The following is a 14,073-nucleotide window of genomic DNA, read 5'->3' as shown; positions in this document are numbered from 1 at the left end:
TCTGAATACACCATGAATTGTAAAAATAATAGAACAAACTTATCTGCAAAAATATCTAAACCTCTCAAGCACTTTAGTATTAGAATTAGCATTAGTTGAGGCATATGATGCAAGAAAGAAGGCGCCTCCGTAGCCAGGTGGACAGGAACTGCAGTACGTAGCACACGCTTCTTGATTAGACCGGGGTTTGAGCCCGTACCTACCAAATACGGAGGATGCGGAAAGGTCAGGGAATGAACACTGCATATCCCCAGACCAATATGGTCTTAGTTGCTAATGCTCCTAAAAAAACCCCTTTCCCATTTCATCCATCCATTTATTCCAAATGTTTATCTAGTTCAGCCATAAATTTATTTAAACTATCATCTTCCACTACATCAGATGGAATTCTGTTCCAGCAGTCAACTACCCGCTGGCTAAAGGCAAACATCTGCACATCTATTCAACAACTGTCTTTCCTCAATTTGAATCTATGCCCCCTCAGGTTCTTAATCTGAGTAAGCGGAAGTATCCCATCAGCATTGAGCCTGCTTAAACCATTCAAGACCTTATACACCTCAATCAGATCATCTTGCAGGTGCCTAGTCTCCAGATGCTGCAACTTGCAGAACTTAAGCTTCTCTTGGTAAGAGCATCCCCTTTGTTCCTCTCGCCAGTCTTGTTGCCCTTCTCTGTACTTGTTCTAGCAACTCTACATCTTTCCTAAAATGAGGCCTCCAGACCTGTATGCAGAACTCAAGGTGTGGCCTGACCATTGCCTTATACAAGGGGATAATCACCTCCTTGTCTCTACTAGCAAAATTCCTATATATCATTGACAAAACTCCATGTCCTGCTCTTCTGAACTGCTCAGACAGCCCTTCTGCACTGCTCAGAGAACTTCATATCTGACTGACTGCACAATTACTCTCCAGGTCTTTTTCATTCTCTACCTTCCTCTACCTATGTTTCTCTTAGGTTACTGCTATCCAAATGCAGTACTTTGCATTTGTCAATAGTACAAACTTCAGTTGTACTTGTCCAACGCATCTGCACCTAACTTTTCTAGATCCTGTTGCAGTAGCATACTGTCTTTATTATCATTAATAACCCTGCGAACCTTTGTATCATCTGCAAACTTGGACATTAATACTGAACTTACTCATTCATTTCACAATTATATGTGGTCACAGTAATGTTCATTTCCACTTACAGTCTGCTGATCCTGTGTACTTTTTCTGACAGAATCTCAATTATTGGTATATTCAACCACTGCTCTTCTCAGTTGACTGAATTATTCACTGTATGATTCCCTTCAAAGGTTTATATATATGTTCCCTGATATTCCCTATTTCAAACGTAGTAATTTGGAATCAAACATTCTGTCAAATTCATCTGTTGCCTCTATCGTTCTCACAACTCTATAGATCACTTGGAACTCTTTGACTTCCCCTCTTTGAAACTACTTTCTCCAGTCCAACTTTCCTAACGGTGAGGTAACTTTTCTTGGTTTGATTTTAATGTTCACATCTCCAGCTGGCTTCCATTTTCTAGCCACACAGACTCAGCTGGTCGAGTTGCTGAGGCTTTTGCAATTACTAATGACCTCACACAGATTGTTCATTTACCTACCAGAAAATCAGACAATCCCAATGATGTGGCCAACAAACTCGATCTTTTTCTCACAAACAAACTTTCTAAGTACATGGCAGAGGTAAGTGGTCCTCTAGGCACCTCAGATCACAATTTGCTGATGGTCTCTTCTCCAATGGAGCCTTCTCATGGCCATTGCTAGCTTGTTTGGCATTACAAGAATGCAAAATGGGATGATCTGCAAGATTTCTTTTCCTTGGTCTGAGTACTATTTCAAATCTCCTGAAGTCAGTGTTTGCTCAGATTGCTTCAATGAAATTATTCTCGTAGGGTCGAATTTCTGTATTCCACACTCCATCTTAAAATCTCATCCTTTATCTGACTTGGTTGTCCAATAAATGTAATAACGCTGTTCAAGAGAATTATATTGCATATTAGGCCGCTCTGGTTGTGGAAGAGAACATTCGGTGGATTTTTGGCTGCTGTAAAGGGATAAGTATTTAGATAGTTTTAGCATATTCTTTGTTAATTAATCTACTACATTGTGTTTTACAAAGATATTAAATAGGTTTAGTAGAATTCGTTAGCTTCTTATTTTGAATTTAACTAGTGATTTTTGGAAGATACAACTCCCAGTGTTGGCTCCAATATTGTTGAACTAGCCGCCATATTGTAATCAATAAGAAATAGCACAACGTATGTATCTCCGAACTAATAGTGTAAGGTATAATTAAAACTAGATAACATAATACGAAGCAGTGTATTAGGAATCTGTTAGCATAGCATAGTATAGTATTATCAATTAATCAAAAACATTTATTAAACTTATTAAATTCCATTGTTAATTAAACTGTATTTAAATGTAAATCATGACGCAGACTAGAGCTGCAAAGCAAAGATCACAGACTAGCGAGAGTGTGACTCAGAGGAGAAACGAAGGGGCGATTCTCCAACGCATCACAGTCTCAAAAAATGTGCAAAATGTGAAATGTTTGTTGAACTGTCTAAAACAGGACATGATCTAGCCAAGGACGATGCCTAGAGTGTCAAGAAATTAGGCGCCAACTTAGCGTTCTAATGGGCATCTATGATAGCATGAAGTGTTGAGTACATGCCTTCGAAGAAATTAATATGAGGACCCATGAAGCTCTCAGCTGCTCAGCTCAGCGTCAGGCAATCTCTAAGGCAAAATGCACTGGCCCCAATGGAACTAGTTATTGTTGGTGACCATATTGTTAGAGAGAGAGACTGGAAATATACTGTGCAAGAAAGATAGGTGGAACAGGACCAGGTATGTCTGCCAGGGACAAAAGTTGATGATGTAGAGCAGATATCACTTTTAAGGGCACAAAAGGTGATATTGTTGTACATGTTGGAACTAATGACATTAAGAGTAAGAGATCTGCAGATTTACTCATCAAGTACAGGTCAATGTTTAAAAAAAGTCGCGAGTTAGGGTTGAATGTGAAAGTGTCTGCAATTCTGCCCAGACACTATAGGAGGGAGTATATGATGAGAGCCATTATTATGAGAGCTTCTTTGGACTGAGGGGAGATCCCCATATATTGAAGGTGTTCGAATGTATCTCCAATTCACAATGGGGGTTCAAAAGGTGACACAAGTAACTACAGACATGTTAATGTAACTTGTGTTCTGGGGAAAATAATGGAGTCACTGGTTAAAGAAGCATTGCAGGATCATCTAGACAAGACTGCAGTAATAGTTAAGACATAGCATAGGTTTGTTAAAGGGAGATCTTGTCTGACCAGTTTGATTGGATACTACAATGTGGTCACAAAGGAATTGGATGCAAAAAATAATTTTGATATCATATACTTGGATTTCAGGAAACCTTTTGATACTGTTGCACATGGAAGACTGCTCTACAAATTGGAGAGGCATGGCATTAAGGGTAAGTTGCTACAATGGATAAAGGGATGGTTGAGTGGGAATCGACAGAGAGTGGTAATATATGGACACTGTTCTTCGTGGACAAATGTTATTAGTGGAGTTCCTCAGGGTTCGGTGCTGGGCCCATTGTTGTTTTTTTTTCGTATTCATCAATGATATTGATGAAGGTATATCATGATTAATGTCCAAGTTTGCAGATGATACAAAGGTTTGCAGGGTTGTTAACGACAAAGGCAGTATGCTACTGCAACTGGATCTAGATATGTTGGGCAAATGGGCTGAGAAGTGGTAACTGAAGTTTAACATTGACAACTGATGATGTTACCAACAGCAAATGCAAAATGGGAAGCATTCAAAGAACTTATCTTGGAAGCTACTAGGCTTTATATACCAACTAAGAAATATTGTTCAAGGTTTAGGCCTAAATGGATGTCAGATGAACTGATGAGGCATATGGCAGAGAAGAAACATGCATGCATGGGATACATACAAATTAACACATGACACAGAAGCCTATGATAGATACAAGTTGATTTGTAACCAAGTTACAAAGGAGGTTAGGCAGGCGAAGGCAGAGTACGAGAAATCTTTGGCAAGGGATGCAAAGAAAAACAGCAAAGAGTTCTTTACTTATGTAAACTCTAGAAGGAAGGGGATGAATCAGATTGGTCCACTTGATATCGATGGGTCAACTGTTGATGATCCTGCTCAGGTAGCTAACAAACTAAATGAATATTTTGCATTGACATTCACACATGAGGAGTTATTTAGCGAGGGGAAAGCCAGAGGTGTATTCAACTCTGTCAGTAAGCTAGAGAATCTTGTAATAACTGAGAGTAAAGTGGAGGAGAAACTGTTGAAGATAAACACAAGAAAGGCACCCGGGGTGGATGGGATCTATCCAGTTATATTAAAGGAGGCAGCAGAGGAAGTAAGCAAACCCTTAGCCATAATTATGAAGGCTTCCTTGGACTCAGGGGAGGTACCCGCAGACTGGAGATGTGCAAATGTGACCCCAATTTACAAAGGAGGATCAAAGGCTGACACAAGCAATTATAGACCTGTGAGTTTAACTTCTGTTCCAGGAAAATTAATATATGATATCGGTGTTTAGATACACCATAGATAACTCTTAAGAAACTACAAAGTAGTTGTTGGCGGCATCATTTGCTCTTTCTCATATTGTGCTCTGCATTCACGACGAGTTGCCATGATATTGCACTACCTCGAATAAGTAATGCTTCACTGATAGAGAAGACTATTGTTACTTATTCTCAGTTGAGTACCACCACCCAGACAGCACTGTTTCATGGCTATTGGCCAATCATCAGTGAAGCGTTACTTATTCGAGGTAGTGCAATATCATGGCAACTCGTCGTGAAGGCAGAGCACAATATGAGAAAGAGCAAATGATGCCGCCAACAACTACTTTGTAGTTTCTTAAGAGTTATCTATGGTGTATCTAAACAATGATATCATATATAGATACCAAACTCTTAAAGTATTATGCCTTGTGCATTTATTTATTTTAAATATTGACATCTACACCTATTGGCATCTCTCATATTGTGTGATTAACTTCACAACTGGGTCGTCATGTCTGCAATACCAGGGTACCTGCCCACCCACTGATGATTGGCCAATAGCCATGAAACAGTGCTGTCTGGGTGGTGGTACTCAACTGAGAATAAGTAACAATAGTCTTCTCTATCAGTGAAGCGTTACTTATTCGAAGTAGTGCAATATCATGGCAACTCGTCGTGAAGGCAGAGCACAATGTGACAAAGAGCAAATGATGCCGCCAACAACTACTTTGTAGTTTCTTAAGAGTTATCTATGGTGTAACTAAACACCGATATCATATATAGATACCAAACTCTTAAAGTATTATGCCTTGTGCATTTATTTATTTAAAAAAAAACAGGAAAATTAATGGAGGCACTAGTTAAAGAAGCACTGCAGGATCATTTAGACAAGACTTCAGTTATAGCTTGGACACAGCATGGTTTTGTTAAGGGGAAGTCTTGCCTGACCAATTTGATTGGATTCTATGATGCAGTCACAAAAAAGAACTGGATGCAGGGAATAACTTTGATATTATATACTTGGATCTTAGAAAGGCTTTTGATACTGTTGCACATGGAAGACTGCTGCACAAATTGGAGCAGTGTGACATTGGAGGCAAATTGCTGCTGTGGATAAAGGGGTGGCTGAGGGGGAGAAGACAGAGATTGGTAATCAATGGACACTGCTCATCGTGGACTAATGTTATTAGTGGAGTCCCTCAGGGCTCAGTGTTGGATTCATTATTGTTTTCTGTATTCATAAATGATATTGATGATGGTATATCAAGCTTAATGTCGAAGTTTGCAGACGATACAAAGGTAGGCAGGGTTGTCAAGGACACTACTGACACTATGCTGCTGCAGCAGCAGGATCTGGAAAGGTTGAGCAGATGGGCTGAGAGGTGGCAAATGAAGTTTAACATTGACAAATGTAAAGTACTACACATGGGAAACAGCAACCCCAGAGCAACGTATGAACTCTGTGGTACTACACTGACAGTGGTAGAGAATGAAAGGGACTTGGGGGTGTTTGTACAGGCAGATATGAAGTTCTCTGAGTAGTGCAGATGGGTTGCAAGAGTAGCTCATGGTGTATTGTCAATGATATATAGGAATTTTTCTAGCAGTAATAAGGAGGTGATTATTCCCTTGTATAAGGCAATGGTCAGGCCACACCTAGAGTACTGTATACAGGTATGGAGGCCTCATTTCAAGAAGGATGTAGAGCTGCTGGAACGAGTACAGAGATGGGCAACAAGATTAGTGAATGGAACAAAGGGGTGCTCTTATGAAGAAAGGCTTAAGTTTTGCAAATTACAGTGTCTGGAGACTAGGCACCAGCGAGGTGATCTGATAGAGGTGTATAAAGCATTGAATGGTTTGAGCATGCTCAATGCTGATGGGATTCTTCCTCTCGCTCAGAATAATCACCTGAGAGGGCATAAATTCAAATTGAGGAAAGACAGATGTAGGATAGACGTGCGGAAATTTGCCTTTAGCCAGTGAGTGGTTGGTTGGTGGAACAGACTTCCATCCCTTGTCGTGGAAGTTGATAGCCTAAATAAGTTTAAGGCTCAGCTGGACAGGTATTTTGAACGAACAGAGGGGTGAAGTGGAAGTGGGTTTTTTTTTTTTTTTTTTTGGCTGATGCTGCATAAGCTTGCTTTCTTGCATCAAATGCCTTTACTAGTGCTAATGCTAAGAAGTTGTGTAACTAGTTGTTCAGAATTTGGAAGAAGCCATTGTGGAGAATCATTCTGGAACACTTAAGAATCTTGAAAGTTGCCAGTATGCTTTCCCTTTAAAGGTGCTGCTTGTGCTTATATATGATCTGATATTCATATAATTACTAATCTAGAGCTTCATTTCTTATTCTCCTTTGGCTCAAAATCTGCTTACCTCATTTTGTCACTCTCTTTGATTGTTAGATCACTCCAACCTTTTTGACTTTTCTTCTTTGAAACTTGTCTTTTTTCAGTTTAAAATTGAAATAATTATCCTTGATATTGTTATTATCCATAACTAAGCTGATTTTAGTTTTTTAGTTGTATAAACCCTTCTGGTAGGGAAGCTTGCCCCCTTTTAAGCACCTAGCTCCCATATATCTCTCTCTGGTGTGGAATAAGAATGACTAGGACACAAAGGCAAATTTATATTGTAGTTATATTAAATAGAAGCTCATATTCATGATTCTAATAAATTTTTAAAATTATTGCATGCAAAGAAAGATTACAAAAAATAATAACATTCCTATGTGTGGGATTTACTATATATATAACTGATAATTAATATAAAAATAAAACATAAGCCAGTAGTATTTATCTATTTTTTTATTTTGTTATTACATTCTAAATTTTAAGCCAATATATATATATATATATATATACACAGTCGATTCCGGTTATTTGGGACACATCGGGACTAGTGCATTTTGGCCCGATTAAGCGGCCGCCGCAACTATCCGAAGTTTCACGTAAATAGTTAAAAATGCAATTTGCTCCCCCCCCCCCCCATTTACAATTAGTTCACTGTACAATAAAATCACGTTATGACGAACTCACCACAGTAAAGGACAGTTCACTATACGATGTGTAGTAAGCGCCGGTCATTGTGATTACGTTTGTGAATTGAATTTTAATTCAATTAAACAGCGATTCTAATTAGCGAAAATAGGAGGAATATTATCCCCAGGCTATAAAAGTAAAGATATATTAAGCACAAATTTACTCTTTATTACCTTACCAATTAAAAAATTAAATGATACGTGAAAATCAGAAGAATATACGTGATAATCAGAAGAATTAATACGTACTGTAATAATGTGTACATACTAACTAAACTAGTTGACATTTCTGTTCACTGACATTTGTGGGTGGGGGTTAAAATTTAAAACTGTAAAAAGATAAGCAATGAATAACAAAGAACACGGCACACACAAATTGCAAGTAACACAACATGCGCAAGTGAGAACGGAGTAACAAATTACGAAGCTTTAAAAATAGGAATGAAGAGAAGATCTGAAAATTAATTTTTTTATTTGATTGAAGATTTCATGGAAGTGTAAACACATTTTACCCTAATAACCCACAGAATTCCGGCTGTCGGTATTACAGCAAATTCAATAAGATCGAGTTTACTGTCCGTTTATGATAGATTGCGCTAATGGAAAAGCCCAATAAACAGGTGACTGCTAATTGTTTTTATTGTTTTATGGTTGTGACCTCCAGAAATCTGCGAACTACGTGGTACGGTCGGAGACAATCGTAGGGTAATCTCCTGTGCTGAGGTCTTCTGCTGCGATTAAACGGCATTTTGTTGTCCCAATTAAGCGAAGTAAACTATGGCTATTTTCTTGATTAGTTTTTGTTTTTTAAGATTTGCCCCAAATAAACGGCTGCCCCGATTAACTGGTGGCCCAAATAACCGGAATCCACTGTATATATATATATATTATTTTATTTTACTTTCATTTGTAACACATATATATATATATATATATATATATATGACGTGGATTCACAATATTATAGGCTAGTGGAGAATATTGCTTTTGCAATAATTAAAAATGTCTTTTTGTTAGTTGATTTTGTTAGGATTGTATAAAAGTGCCTCTTTTATTTACAGGAAACAGTCATATCTATGGCTACAAGGAGACATTTACAGAACCCAGAAAGCAAACATGAATAATAACAACAGTAGCAGCAATAGCAGTGGTGGCAGTAGTAGTGGGAATATCAACAATAACAAGACAGATGATACTCCAGGCCATAATAATTCACATGGTAGAGGAAAGAAAGAAGAAACTGTTTCTCGTATCTTAAATAAGGTTGATCAGATACAATTGGATGAGAGTAGACATGCCGTTACTATTAAAGCAAATAAGGAGTCAGTCAGCAGGAAGAAAGAAAAGGTGTGTCCATGGAGTTCCAACACTAGGAAAAGGGAAAAGGGAGGGGCTAGAATGAAGTTTGGTTAATAGCTAAATGTAAATTGAACTAATTGATTCTTGTGTAAATATTCAATTCCATATACTAAATAAAGTCTGGCTTGATTGCTTTCTGTTTCAGGTTTTGTTTCAAGGTGATATTTCATTACAGTGTAACCTCTTAGGTAATTACTTAATCATTTAGTAAGCTGAATGGTTAAGTAATTAACTAAGAGGTTGAGAGTAATGAAATTATTACATAGCTATCACAGTGGAGTTCATAGGCCATAATCTTTCATTAAGCAATTATAATTAGATTTACTCTAAAATAGTAATTAAAAATCAACTTTTCCAGTTTATTTAGAAGTTCTGATTTTAAATTTAGCTAACCCTATAAATATTTATCACTTTTTTTTTTTTTTTTTTTTTTGATAGTATCAAATAACTGTTCTCAAAAATAAGAGTTTTTCAGATAGTGAATCTGAAAATGTTTTTCTGTCAGTGAATACAATCTTTTCTTCTCTGCTTTAGAATGAACAGAAACCTTGTGTGTATATATATATATATACACACACACACACACACAATTTATGGCAATAAAGTTTGTAGACTGCTGCTGTTTCAGTCATGTTCAACAACTTTGAAAATAAATGGAAGTGGCATGTTGTAGTTCAATCTTCCTCCACCAAATGATGGTACAGACATTGTCCAGTAGGCTGATAGGTTGCAAGTAACAACCAATTTAATTAAAAGTGTTCACATTCCATATCATGATTTTGCAATGGAGCAATGAACAAATATCATATTTGTTTTAAACTGAGAAAATCTGTAACAGAAATGTATGAAATGTTAAAAACTATTTATGATAATGAAATGTCAAGTTGTACTAGTGCATATGATAGGTATAAGCAGTTAAAAGGTGGATGCAGTGATCTAAGAAGTAGGTATCCGTCTACCTCTCAGAATGAGAGCGAATTGCTAAAGTTCAGAAATTGTGACAAAAATCATCATTTGTTCCACAGAATGATGGATACAAATAAGGAGATGATTTGTTAAATTCTGCATGAAGAATTAGGGAAAAGGAAGGTCTGTGCAAAATTTATGCCACTCAGCTTCATGGATGAGCAGCAGTGAAGAGTGTCATTATGTGAAGACTTCATCCAGACTTGTCAAGACGGTCCCAATATCCTCGACTATATTGTCTCTGGAGATCAGTGTTTGGTGTCTGACTACAACCAAGTCATGCATCAGAGTATGCAGTGGACTTCAAAATCATCAAGTCCCAAAAAAAAAAAAAAAAGTGTTATTTATAGAAGTCCAGGTTCAAGATGATGCTGATCATACATATCAAAAACTGGGGTGTAATTCATAAGGAGAATGTACCTAATGAGGAGAGAATATGTGAAGCGTTGTACATATAGGTGCTTCGAAGACTATTCAAGCGTATTTCTTAGGAAAGGCTTCAATTCTGAGAGAAAGGCAGCTGGTTCTTGTTGCACAACAATGCCCTCAGCCATTTCCCACATGTAAAGACATGCGGGAAATGGGTCAGAGTCAGATCTCCTCTCAGGTGCCTAGTCTCTGGACACTACAATTTCTTGACTAGGCAGTGTCTAGACACTAGATGCCAAGTGTCTAGACACTACAATTTCTTGACTAGGCAGTGTCTAGACACTAGATGCCTAGTCTCTAGACACTGCCGTTCTTGAGCACTGTTTGTTGTCTCGCTAATCCCTCGCTTTCTCTGCTACCATTCCAACAGATCCATATCCCTAATAAATTGAGGCTTCCAGCCCTGTATGCAGTACTTAAAACATGATCTTACCATTATATTATTCAGTTGGAAAATCACCTCATTATCCATGATGGCAAAATTCATGTATATTATTGACAAAATCCCATAATTTATCCTGGCAGCCTGTCTGCACTTCTCAAGAATGAACACTGACTGCACCAAATGATAGCTGGTGGGGATACACGGACTAATAGATTAACAATACCCACAGGCAGAGGTGAAAGTGATTCTTGCACTGCTTCTTTTGGAATGAGCAGCAGCCTTAAATGCAAGGTGCTGGGGATTTCAAGGACTGCTGGGTATCATCATTAAACAAGTAAATACATGTGATGTGATAGGGTAACTAAGAGTAAGAACAGACACAGGTATACTTGCATGTACACTAATTCTAGAAGTATAGTAAATAAAATTTATGAATTTGAAGTGCTGGTCAGACGTCAAAAGCAGACATGGTTGAGATTTCAGAGATGTGGTGACACTCAGATATATATTTAGTTTTTAGGAGCATTAGCAACTAAGGCCATATTCCTCCGGGATATGCGGTGGTCATTCCCTGACCTTTCCACATCCTCCGTATTTGGTGGTGACGGGCTCGAACCCCAGTCTAATCGAGAAGCGTGTGCTATGCACTGCTGCTCCTTCCCACCTGGCTATGGAGGCACCCACTCAGATATATGGGATGCAGAATTAGAATATGGAGAGTACAATGTATGCAGGAATGGCAGACAGGACAGGAGGAAAGTAGTGTTATGCTCTTAGTTAAGCACATAAAATCTAAGGCAGTGTATCTAGTTGACATGGGTGGCCAGTTCAATGTTGAGTCAATTAGGTGTGACATAAGCACTGGGAATGCAAAAATTAGAGTAGGAGTGTGTTATAGGCCTAACGACTCTAATGAGTACAATGAACTGCTGTACAGAGAAATTGAGTGGGACAGTAAATCAGAATATAATGGGGATTTTAACTTTCCAGGTATTAACTGGAAATTGTGGTTTTATTGGTTGATGGTTTCTACAAGGGCATGTTAGAGAGACAACAAAAAGGAGTAATATTCTTGATCCGATTATCAGCAGTGAATTATTCATGCATTAAGAATTTGCAGATAAAAGAAAAATTAGGTTGCAGCAATCACAGTGTATTGATTTGGGATTTACTTAAAGAAGTTACTTCCACTAAAGGTAAAGGGAGGAGTTTTTGCTTTCGCAAAGGTTAATGCAGCGATCTCAGACAATTTTTAAATTCTGTACATTGGGACTAACTGATAATGTTACCATCAGCAGATTCTAAATGGAAAATTTTCAAGGAATCATAGAAATACACGTCAGGGTATAGGCCTAAATGGATGTCAGATGATCTTATAAACTCGTGGTAGAGAAGAAAAATGAATGCGATGCATATAATTAACAGGTGACACAGAAATCTATGGTAGATATAAACTAGTCTGTAATCAAGTTACTAAGGAGGTCAGGCAAGTGAAGGAAGATTACAAGAAATCCTTGAAGGATGAAAAGAAAAACACTAGAAGGAAGGGGATGAATCAGATTTGTCCACTTGATATTGATGTTTAGGCTTTTGATGATCCTGCTCATGTTGATAACAAACTGAATGAGTATTTTTCATCTGTATTCACACATGAAGAATTCTTTAGGGAATGGGATGCCAGAAGTTTATCGATCTCTAATAGTGAGCTAAATGATTTTGTAATAAACTGAAAGGAAAGTAGAAGAAATTGTTTACGTTGGACATAAAACAAGATACCCATAGTGGATGGAATGTATCCAGTTATATTAAGAGGCAGGCAGCAAAGGAGGTAAGCAAACTCAGCCGTAATTATGAAAGCATCCTTGTATTCAGGGAAAGTCTCTGCAGACTGGAGATGTGTGACAGGAGTAATTACAGACCTGTTCCCTTAATGTCTCTTCCAGGGAAAATAATTGAGTCCCTAGTTAAAGAAGTAATGCAGAATCATCTGGACAGGAATGCAATTGTACTGCAGTCATAGCATGGATTTGTTAAGGAGTGGTCTTGTATAACCAATCTGATAGGTTACTACGATGTAGTGACCAAGGAACTGGATGCAAAAAAATAATTTTGATTTCATATACTTGGTTTTCAGGAAGGCTTTTGTTACTGTTGCACATAAAAGAGACTGTACAAACTGGAGCAATGTGGCATTAAGGGCAAGTTACTGCTATGGATAAAGGGATGGTTGAGTGGAAGAAGATTGAGAGTGGTTATCAGTGGGCACTGCTCTTCGTGGACTAATGTTATTAATGGAGTCCCTCAGGATTCAGTCCTGGGTCCCATTGTTGTTTTCAGTATTTATTAATGATATTGAAGAAGTTATATCAAGCTTAATATCTGAGTGCAGATGATACAAAGGTTGGCAGGGTGGTTAATGATAGTAATCAGGGTGAGCTTTGCAACAAAGTGTAGGACAATTGGGTCGATGGGCTGAGTAATGGCAGTTGAAGTTTAACATTCACAAATGCAAGGTATCAAATTCAAATCAGGGTAGTGGAAAATGAAAAAGATTTTGGGGAGGGGGTGTAATTGTGCAGTCAGTATGAAGGTCTCTGAGCAATTCAGACAGGCTGCCAGGATAGCTGATGTAGTTTTGTCAATGATATACAGGAATTTTGTTAGCAGGGATAAGGAGGTGATTATCCCTTTGTAGAAGGCAATGGTCAAGCCACATCTTGAGTATTGCATATAGGTCTGGAGACATCATTTTAGAAAGGATGTGGAGTTGCTGGAACAAGTACAGAGAAAGGCAACGCGATTGGTGAATGGGACAAAGAGGTGCTCTTATGAAGAAAGGCTTTGTCCTGCAAATTGTAGCATCTGAAGACTTAGACACCTGTGAGATTGAGGTGTTTAAAACTTTAATTTAATTTAATTGGATTCAGCAAGCTTAATGCTGATGGGATTCTTGCTCTTAATCACACCACACATGAGTGGGTAGCTCATGTTCAAATTAGTTCAAAGTTCAAATTCATAAGTTCAAATTGAGGAAGAATGGTTGCAGGATAGATGTGTGGAAATTTGCCTTTTGTTTGTTGTGGAAGTTGATAGCTTAAATAAGTTCAAGGAAGAACTAGACAAACTATTGGACAGAATGAATAGGTGAAAAATTTTTTTTTTTTTTTTTTTGACTGATGCTGTATAAGCTTCTTGGCATTATTTGTGAATGCTAATTATTCTCCAGGTCTTTTTCATTCTCCACTGCCCTGAGCATGGTACCATATACAGTTGATACTTTAATCTGGGATTACTGCTCCTCATCTGAATTATGTTGCATTTGT

General features: G+C 37.8%; 1 protein-coding gene across 1 annotated transcript in view; it reads left to right on the top strand.

The window, feature by feature from the left end:
* Positions 1–14,073, top strand: part of LOC150091667 (dual specificity protein phosphatase CDC14C-like) — a 481,702-nt gene that overhangs the window by 348,108 nt on the left and 119,521 nt on the right. The window contains exon 11 of the mRNA XM_090385065.1: positions 8,673–8,958. Coding sequence (XP_090241191.1) covers positions 8,673–8,958 — 286 coding nt within the window. The remainder of the gene's footprint in view (positions 1–8,672; positions 8,959–14,073) is intronic.

Source organism: Mastigoproctus giganteus, chromosome 1 (genome assembly GCF_048544385.1).
Source record: "Mastigoproctus giganteus isolate SK-2022 chromosome 1, ASM4854438v1, whole genome shotgun sequence".
NCBI lineage: Eukaryota > Metazoa > Arthropoda > Arachnida > Uropygi > Thelyphonidae > Mastigoproctus > Mastigoproctus giganteus.
This window is presented reverse-complemented; position numbering and strand designations above follow the sequence as displayed.